General features: G+C 40.7%; 1 protein-coding gene across 2 annotated transcripts; it reads left to right on the top strand.

The window, feature by feature from the left end:
• The first annotated feature begins 22 nt into the window (after nt 1-22).
• si:ch211-13c6.2 (uncharacterized protein LOC100000125 homolog) lies at nt 23-10,414 on the top strand. 2 transcript variants are annotated; one of them, XM_061060585.1, is made up of 13 exons: nt 23-357; nt 539-607; nt 3,143-3,167; nt 5,969-6,055; nt 6,158-6,297; nt 6,395-6,514; nt 6,632-6,677; nt 7,442-8,393; nt 8,504-8,624; nt 8,714-8,779; nt 9,032-9,136; nt 9,255-9,510; nt 9,962-10,414. In XM_061060585.1, exons 1-13 carry the CDS (start codon nt 304-306, stop codon nt 10,216-10,218), a joined length of 2,298 nt encoding a protein of 765 aa, XP_060916568.1. In that variant the 5' UTR covers nt 23-303; the 3' UTR covers nt 10,219-10,414. The 2 variants fall into 2 exon arrangements, with proteins under 2 accessions (XP_060916568.1, XP_060916569.1); XM_061060586.1 differs by lacking the exon at nt 3,143-3,167 and having other exon boundaries at nt 289-357.
• Nucleotides 10,415-10,468: the final 54 nt, after the last annotated feature.

A 10,468-nucleotide genomic window follows, 5' to 3' on the forward strand; every position in this document is an offset into this window, starting at 1 on the left:
AGAGTGACGTCACAAACACAGGACGTACCCAACACTGTCACATTCTTTTTTACCGATCGTGTAAATTTAACTTATCGGGGGGTGTAAATACATGCAATTTAAGCCAAAATACACGCATTCCTTAATGTTAACATTGTGACACCGAATGAATAACAAGCTAACCGATAAAATTACGAATACTATCGTAAAAAAAAATTAAGTTAGCTAGAGTGGGTGCTTTCGTTAGCTAACCAGTTAGCGTAAGCTAAGCTACCAGCTGGTTTTAGTAGTTAATTAACGCAAACTCGTCGTGAAACACTCACGATGGACTCCTTCGAAACACCTTATGAGGAAGAGGCTGAATTCATTCAATGCACGGTAAGCTGGATAATGTTAGAGGGAAGGCAGCATGGCTAACTCATTTTGTGAGTCAGGCTAATTAGATTGGTAACAGACTTGCTGTTTAAGATTACTTTTGTATCCTAATTAAAGTTGTAGCTGGATAAAATGTCACAACACAACTACAACTGGTTTATTTACGTACTGTCTTTGAATCCAGGTGTGTGAGAAATCCATAAGAGGCGAAACCTTGTACAGGATACACCTGACTACACCTGGACATATAAAGGTAAACATCATCACTTACTGCTGAATAAATCGGCAGTTTGTCACAGTTGTAGCAATAGATAAATGTTGAAGTTAATGGTCAGTGAAGCTTGAAGATTATTATTTTAACATAACCTGCCAATATATTTGAATTCAGTCGGTGGTCTCCCACAGGTTCAAGATAACACCCATAAGCAGACACAAGGAGCGTCCATGGGAGCTTATAGTTTTGCTCTCTTTGGCTCACGGTGCATCTTAGTGTCCCAAAGTCAGACAAATTCGTGGTACAGTCAGTACCACATCAGTGGCAAGAATGGAAAAGTTATTTGTCAGTCATTTAGGGTCAGGCTTGAAGCTGAACTTGCAGAAGTTGCCAATTTGTTCATATGCATGTCAATCATTGATTGTTGCTACAATTCAGTCAGAATTTGCAACAAGAAAACAACCAGGAAAAATAAGTGCTTGCATATGTCTTCTCCTCGACCATTGTGAAGACTATACCCTGTTCACGTCTATGAAGATTTCACCTTGAAGTAAGTTTATAGAACCACTTGTTTACACATTAAGGTCACCAACCTCTGCTTCTTGATCTACATTTACCTCTTGTTGTCCCACATCATCATAGAACAATGATTGTGATGGACACACCTTGAAAAAAAATAGCTGTAACAAACTTGCTGTATACAGTTTTGATTCAATAAATTCTTGTAAAATGGATTGCACGATTGACAGGCAGATTGGTGTTCAATTATCAGCAGTTATGCGAGCACTACGCCGTACCGTTATGGTGAAGAGAGAGCTGAGTCAGATGGCAAAGCTCTCTATTTACCAGTCAATCTATGTCCCAACTCTCGCCTGTGGTCATGAGCTATGGGTAGTGACCTAAAGGAGGAGATTGCGGATACAAGCGGCCGAAATGAGTCTCCGCCGAAGGGTGGGCTGGGCTCAGTCTTAGAGACAGGATGAGGAGCTTGGACATTTGGCACGAGCACAGAGTGGAGTCGCTGCTGCTTCCCATCGAAAGGAGCCAGCTGAGGTGGTTCGTGCATCTGATCAGGATGCCTCCTGGTCACCTCCCTCGGGAGGTCTTCCAGGCACGTCCAACTGGGAGGAGACCCAGGGGTTGACCCAGAGCACACTTGAGGGATTATATATCCCTTCTGGCCTTGGGGTCCTTCAGGAGGAGCTGGAAAACATTGCTGGGGATAGGGATGTCTTGGGCAACTTACTTAGCCTGCTGCCACCACGACCAGGCCCCTGTATAAGTGGAAGTTAATGAATGGATGGATGGATGGAAATTCTTCTTTCTATCCAGAAGCAGTCATATGTTTTATGGATCCATATACGATAGGTGAATTTAATCTTTCTTGGTCCTCGTTTGTCAAGTCTTGAGATTCCAAGCTACAACGACACAGTTTGTGGAAACGGCTCCTTTCACAGCAGAGGATGATTGTTAATGGTTTATATTGCGACTGGGAATCCTGAACACTTGTACTTAAAAACTGGAATGGTTTGAGACTTGATAACCATCTCCAGTGGAGGAAGTGCATGTTGTCCCATGACGTTAATCATTTTGTGAAACAGTATCTCAGGTGTGATATTCTTACTCTGTGAGCAGATCTTTTTTAATGGCCTGTAGAGGATGTCTGCTGTTTCACATGCACTTTCAAACTTGACGCTGAATAAGTTGTGGGCATTTGCTTTGTCTACTTAATATGTTGAAATAATCCTTTTCAACTCCTTCTGGATATTTGCCAGCTCAGGGCTTTGTAACACTTCTTGAAATCCCCTGCTGTCATTCGGATTTGACCAAAGGCTGCTGCACTAATTTAAAGGAGTGTAAATGTCAAGTTCTGGCATTTTGATTGTTGTTTGCCAAGGTGACAACCTCAAGTGACTGGAAAATTCATGTGATGGTGGGAAGGTTCAACAGCATTTCACACTCAATGCTTTTACCTTTTGTAAGGCTGGAAAGTCAGGCCTGCAAAACAAATATTGAAAATACTTGTCAATTTGGAATTACAGATCCCAACACCTTGCCCAAACGGTGTCAAAACTTTCCAGCTGCCTGTGTCCTTTGTTAGTGTCTAAACTGGATGTGATGAGCCACAGTACTTGTATGTGGTCACTGGAAGATGTAATGGTAACAACCACTGGAGTTATGTGGTTAAGGAAAGTTTCTTGAACATTTGTCCATGTGTTTTCGTGAATTTCAAGAACAGGGGATTCTTCTTCTCGCAGATCCAATTCCAGTTTCAATTTTTTCTTTAATTGGTAATATTACCCCTCAAGCAGTGGCATAATCAATGTTTTGTCCAAAAACGGACACACAGGTGGACACACTACCTTTTTCTTTACCATATGTGTAACATCTGGGAGGATAAGAACCTTTACTACACCTCGAGTGAGCTGTAGTTTTGGTTAACCGTTATGTTCTTAAAATATGTTTCATTGATAACTCTTTCTCTGTTTGTACAAGTGGTGAACTCTATTCAGTGTCCTATCTACCAAGCACTGATTGTCTTAATTTGTATTACTCTCCTTTCATCCCTGGCAGAAAGAGGATGGCTTTGTTGCTGCGGGTAAGTAGACTTCATCTTCAGCCTCATCATTTTGTACTTTTCCAGAAATAAGTATATTCGCTTTCGTGTTCAGGCAGGTGATTCAGTCTAAGCTGGGACTATACAATTAATCACAATTTTATCTATATCCTGATATGAGCATTTGCAATCAAGTCTGCATATATTGTAATAAGTAAAACTTAAATGTGGTGAAGCAGTGCTTTCTCACTCAGCATACATGTACATTTGACCAGTTGTATGGAGGCCTGTGTGTAATGGCCATGCTTTCACATCATTTTGGTGCAGTCAGATGAAGCTAAAGCTAACTATTAGCTACTCTCAGATTCATTAGTGCCAATTTAGTGGCGAGAAAAATAAAACTTTAAAAAAGTTATGGCTAATATGCACTCACTATTTTTGTTTGTTTATTGCAATATTGAACAATGTTATCACATATTTTCTCATATCATACAGGCTGAGTCTATACACAAAGGGATAAGATTATTCAAGTCTGTTTTCCTGGAAGGAATTTTAGACTTTTGGACCATTGACTGATTATCTGACATTTAAAATATCATTTAGTCAGTCTGTTTGTTAGTTAAAATGTCAACATGCCATTTGTACCCTGGAAGATCTCAAGTCAGGTCTGAATATTTTTGTTTCCAGACATGTTCTCAACTACTGGAAACACTGTTTGGTTTTGGTGGTAGTAGCTAGCCCTGGTGTAAAGCGTGCAGAAAGATGGGGACAACTAATGTTTTTGTGTTGATATCACTAAAACATATAGATGGACATATCTGCAATATAAACAAAAGATAGGTTAAGAACATACAGGCAACTGGTAACTGAACAGAGAATGAAGCAGCAAACTCTGCAACGGGAACAGATCAACATTTCACTCACTCGCTGTCAATTCCTCAGACAACTACCTGCTCTTTTCAAACATCAGCTCACTTGTCAAAGGCAGCACAGAGCGAAGGATGCAGCAAAGCTTCCTTTTCGCTGAGATATCTGAAGGAACTTTTTTCAGGTGGAAGATTTTCATGTGGTGAAAGGAGCCATGACTAAATCCCTGAAGTCAATGAAAGAACAAACATGTTCCAAATGCTCATAAAAAACTCACTGATTTCTCAACTGGAGCTGATTGTTGTTTCAGATTGAGATGTTGAACAGGGTGACATGCGGAGAGTGCAAGGGGAGAATTCTCTCAAGTAGGTGACCTGTGGCAGGCTCAAACTCAAATCCTTTGTTTATTGCCTGTTCAAGACCTTACTGTTGCACCCCTGCTCTTTGTTACTCCTCGTCATTAATGTACATGCAGGTGTAATGGCTGGGCGAAGCCATTCCACTGCCAGGCCGGCATCAGAGGTAGTAGTAATGGCATAAAATGGTGTTAACAGCAGAGCTAGTCGGATGGAACAGTGTCATGGGTATGTATGTGAGACCTACGCTGTGCGTTTACATGGCGTGCCTCTCTAGCTTCTGCTACTCTTTAACACTGTAAAAAAAAAAAACCCGGGACACCATTATGACAATGTTGTCGGGTTCTGTGTAAAAGTACAATGGCCATGGCAGAGCGTCAACGCTGTGTAAAAAGGAGTCTAATTCCCATAAGCTACCAAGAGGACTTCACGCAGCCTCCAATATAATGGAAATCCAGGACTTGGAGAGCAGGTCAATCAAGGTAGGGAGTGCTGTGAGATGAACTGGGGACAGATTTCTTCTCTGTAGCCTTTACTTTAGTTGCGTATCTGTGGGCCTTGGAGGCTGGCTTTGTGAATTGTCCTCTTTCTTTTTGGTACTATCTCTGGGAACAAATATTAACAGGCGTTTGTTGCCCCTGGAGCAAAACACAGGATGTGTTTGGTAAGTTTTAAATTCACACAAATGCAGACTGCTGTGGACCTGGACTGGACGCGTTGATGGGCAAAGTGTCCCATACCTACTACACACCATATTGGTCTGTCATTCCACATGTGCAATTCACATGCTACACTCCATTCCAGTTTGTGGCATAAGTCCACAATAATGAGGATATCCGACCGCCAATATAAATCAAGATCAAGAAGACGCCAGCCTCTTTCAACAGTCTGTGTGCTTTTTAGGAATTGGATGAACCAGACCAGTGGATCCAGAAAATGTCAAAGGCTTATGATTTCAACAGAAGTCCTCATGTTGCACGCTCGCCTTAAGTGTGCCCCCTGCTGGTGTCCATTGAGTTGGCAAAATTGTCACTCATTCAAAATCAATTCAAAAGGATGGTACTGGCACAAAATTGGCAACAAAAATGCCACAGATACTCGGCTGCCTCGAAATGGACTGTTGCCTCAAAATGTCTTCTATAAATGATGGAACATCAACGCACCAACCTTTCTGTAGCTCAGCGCAGTGAAGGGTGGCTTAGGTTACTGTAGGTCACAAAGGAGACGATGGGCTCAAGAATGTCAGAAAGATGTTTTGCAACCCATCGGATCTAAAAGCTGAATTTTTATATCAAACTTTCTGCCAGGAGCTGAGTTCAAAATGGAGAAGAAAAAATATGATCAGCTTCATCCAACTCGCCTTCTTGTTCAGTCTGGTCAACTTCACTTCTGTTTTTATCTCTACATGAAAGGGTCGGTAATGACAACGTTGAATGTAGCTTTACATTAAAAAAAAAGAACTTAGACATTAACTGCACTAGTGTTTTTACTGTACTGATATAATGAGCAGAGAGAGTAAATGCCACATTATACATGATGTAGACACGTTGATCTTAATGATTAATAATCATATCCTTTTATGATTTTTCTTTGTGCTAATTTCTGATATTTTTTTTCCAGGGCTTGCTGTCAGACAGCAAATGGTCCCAATATTTGAAGACATCATACATTATCTGGATTACATGAAGCTTGATGAGCCCATCATTGGTGAATGACTTAACACAAACATTTGTAACATAAGTTAAAAAAAATAATAATAATAATCTAGATCCCCTTCTAAACTTTTTCTTTTCTGTTTTCATAATTTAGGTCTGAACTATTTAGAGGAATTTCCAAGTAATGACATACTAGCAGGCCCAAGATACACGTGTTCGCTCTGTCATCAGACTGCGAACCTCCAAGAGACGGTCCGACATGTGATTGGACGTAAACACCGGCAAAAATATGTGGTACTGTACTTTTAATATTTTCAGCGTCTGATTAGAATCGTAGTAAATCAAGACAATCAAAGCAATAATGACTGGAGTTTTTTTGTTTTTGGTGTAGGAAATGAAACGTCCAGACTTGGTGACCTGGGATAAACAAACCATAACAAACCAAGGAGGAAAGATCTTCCGAGCCAGAGCAGAGATAATAGAAAGACAAGACGGGCGGGGAACTCCATCGGTAGGCCTCACAGATCAGCAACCAGATGTGTAATATTTTTGCATAATGTTATTTTGAAATCCTTACAAAGATTTCTGAGTAACAAAGCATTGTTTCGATTTCCTTTTTGTGTTTCAGCAAATGGTGAAAAAGAGGATTGGGGGCCAATTAAACATCTCAAGAGGTACCTTCAGACTGATTTTGAATTAAAGTTCAAAGTTTTTTATCCTAAAATGATTGTTTTTCAATGCTGAAGAAAAGATTTCCAGCTTCAACTTCAAGTACCTTTGTAAGCTGTTTATTTGTATTTCTTTTTTTAACCTTTATTTAACCAGGTTGGTCCCTCTGAGATTAAAAACTTTATTTTCCAAGGGAGACCTGGCCAAGACAGGCATCAAAAACAAAGTTTACAGACAGAGACACAAAGGGAGGCAAAGAACAAATTACAAAACACCAAATTTATGGGTCAAAATTGGGAGTCTGTAGTTCAAACAGTCAAGCTAAAAGCATTTTAGATGTATGCTGCTAGGTACACGTCCTGTGTGTCTGAAGCACTAGAGTCTTTGAGGACACAGTACATTTACTATCAGCACCTCGGGGGGTTCCTTCTTTTTCTCCCAGATATAAACAACAAATAAATACCATTATCAACCTGTCAGACTTAGGAGTTTTAATTTTTTATATTTTTGATTGATGGTATTTTATTTATTTACGCGTCAAGCACACCCTCATGGGTTTATAAGACACCAGAAATTCAGTTGCAGTGGTTGAGCATTTCATAACTTAACAAAGATTCACAAGTTGAATATAGTTTGACCTCTGCTATGAATACAAATTATACTTAAGGGGCTTAATCACGTGATGTTACTGCAGCTCTATAGATTCTGTTCATAGGAAAGTCCAAACTGAGTCTTACTTACCTTGAATTATTTTAACTTTTTGTCCCAGCTCCGCTGAAGCAGAACCAGAACAGAGGCCGAACCATCCCACAGAGTTCAACCCAACGAGACATGCCATCACACCTACCACGACTCATGGACCATCCGGATGAGTACTCTCACCAAGGGAGGGTTCCCCCAGGCCACATAAATACGCCCCCATGTCATCTAGAAGACCCTCCTTACATGATGGACAGAGACAGGCCGATGTACCGACAGAAGGACAGAAGCCATGACCGCTTGGAAGGAGAGCTGCTGAGGGCAGATTACAGGGAGAGTGATGCTCCAAGAGGAGAATTTATCGACCCTGATTATCGTAGGGAGTATGAAAGGGAACGTGCTGAAGATCCACAAAAAAGAGCTCCTGTTGAGCCACTTGGCGGTCCCAGGTATGACTCGAGGGAGGAGATGCTCCATGACCAGGCTCTGCTTGGAGATTTTCACTCAGATGAGGCCCCTCCTTACAGAAGACCTTACCAAGAAAGAGATCTGCTGAAGGAGTTCTACTCTGAGGAGGTGAGGCGTCGGCAAGTTCAGCCCTCGCAGCCGGGGTACTTAGAGGGGGAGAACCACCGCTGGTCTCTGGACCGGGATTCTGTAAGACATGATGTCAGAGTAGGTAGGCCAGATCCAAGTGATGCAGAGGCCAAGAGATGGAACTTCCCTAAACAGGTGGAGGGTAAGAGTTTGCATGATCATTTGTTTAATATGATCAGAGATAATTTGGGTGAAATGAGGAAACCACACCAGGTGGAGGAATTAGTGAGTGCAGGGCCGAGCCGAATGGGACCCTCACAACCCCAGAGGCAAGTGGAAGTTAGCAGGACAATGTCTGACATCCCAGAGCCGTTCAGGCGCTTCCTGAAAGGGCCGTCAAATGAAGAGCAACAGAACAGTAAAAGGAAAAGAAAGAGTCGCTTCTCTGACGCCACAGCAGAGGAAGTGGAAACCACAAAAGAGTTGTAAGTAATCGTTAATGAATGCTCTCCATATAACAGACAGACTGGTGTTTTGACTGAATGCTTTGTGTTTTTATCTTACATTTTCTGGCTATGTTTATTTGTTCTTGAAGGTTCTCTGATGAGTATGGACCTCCGAATCCAAAGTTTAGTGGTCATCTTAGACCTTTAAGTTCACAGCTGAGACCTGAAATCCATGGAACACAACATCCTGACCTGTACATACAATCCCAGGTAGATAATTCTAATGAAGTCATTTTTAGCATTAACCTCTAAATATTCAAGAACGTGCCCTCACATCTGTATTGTAATTGTGTTTTTAGAGCATACATCACAGTGACTTTCACCAACCAGAAGGCTCTGATTCAGGAGGTGTCTTTGACATGCTGGTAAGATGATGAATGTGATAAACAAACATCAGTGATATGTCTGTTATGCCATCGTGGGGAACTTAGATCATGTGTCAGTCTTGGTGACCTTGGAGTTAAAGTGGTACGTCTTCAAATCTTTCCTGATCCAGTCCTGTACTTAACAGTTACATAGAAATATTAATAATTATTTCTTCCCTGTTTCATAACCAGCTAGAAATGTATCAAAGAAGCTTTATCCTTGTCTTCCCCTTGTTTTTTCCCCCCTACTAGAAAAACATCGATATTGAAAATGCAGAAGAGGCTAACTTCCTGAAGAGCAAACTTTGTGACCTTCTGAAAGAATTCAAGAGCAAAAAATCTGAGAAAGCTGCCGGGGTATGTGTCAACCAGAGCAGGAGTGCATCATGTTCACTTTTTCCCTGCAAAGCAGAAGAAATTAATTTAAGAAGTGTGTTTTCCTTTTTTTTTTTTTTTTTTCACATTTTCATTTTAGCAAAATAGCCAGGGTCGAGCAGTGGCGTCACAAGACTTTGATAGTTTCAACCCGAACCCAGAGCTGGCTTCAAGACACCAGTATGAGCCAGCGTCGAGACAGGATTCAGATCTAAGACGACCAGAAGAGCTCTACTTTCAGGAAAATCGCAGCAGAAGCAGGGAACGAAGGGAGCTACTCCCTGACGATCGGCTCCAAGAGTACCACCATCCTGTACATGGAGAGCCCAGAAAGTCCATCCGAAGCCAGTATGACGGTAAATCAGAAGTAGCATTATTTACCAGAGTTGTGTACACATAAAGGCAATACACTAAAGTAGACATACATTGAAACAAGGGCTGCAATGGTAACACAAATATGAATGAACTTCTACTGGCTGATGGTGATGGTGAATAATTTGGTAGTATTTGCATTACATACTGTAAATCCAGTGTAGATTTACATTTTATTTATTCTAGTTTCATGATTTAAAAATGGGTTTATTTAAACATAACATATTTAATTTATTAATAATATATTCATGTAAACAACTAAATTGAATAAGTAGGTATCTTTAATTATACAAGTTAATTTAGTCATTTCCTGTACACTGCACCCCAGATGTCACATGTTACCTTCATTTACCAGTTAAAGTGCAAATAGAACATATTCTATGTGTTATTTGAACTGCTTTGATATGTATTGTTTCATGTGTGTGTTCTCTCCAGAGGATTTTGGGTGGCAGGAGAAGTTCAGGATCCAACATGCCAGTAATCCAGATGAGCCAGCATGTTATCCCGAAAGGTTTCAAGAACCCCGACACTCTCGTGACTACAGGCCGCCTGCTGCTGAGATTTTAAACTCTCACTCTTCTGCGCCTTCCCGCCACTTTGACCGAGGACCCAGGATGGACAGGGGTCCTCGGTACCAAAATAACATGGACAAAATCACCTCCACCCTGCTGGAGCTAGTGGCAAGAAAATAAACAAAACGTTTGCATGGATGTTGTTTTCTAAACTTACAATGATTTACCTTAGTTTGAAAACAGAAACAAGATTTGATTTTAAAGAAAATGCTTCAATACTTTTTTGTTGTTTTTCATTTTCTGAGTACACATGAATAATCAGGTCTTTAAAAAAGTCTGGTTATTTATGGTGGAATAAAATATTTTACTCCTGCAATTGTCATGGTTTTTGATTATTTGAATTGCTGTAATCACCAGCGATCATAATATT

The sequence above is a fragment of the Labrus mixtus genome, chromosome 16, assembly GCF_963584025.1.
Source record: "Labrus mixtus chromosome 16, fLabMix1.1, whole genome shotgun sequence".
Classification (NCBI taxonomy): Eukaryota; Metazoa; Chordata; class Actinopteri; order Labriformes; family Labridae; genus Labrus; species Labrus mixtus.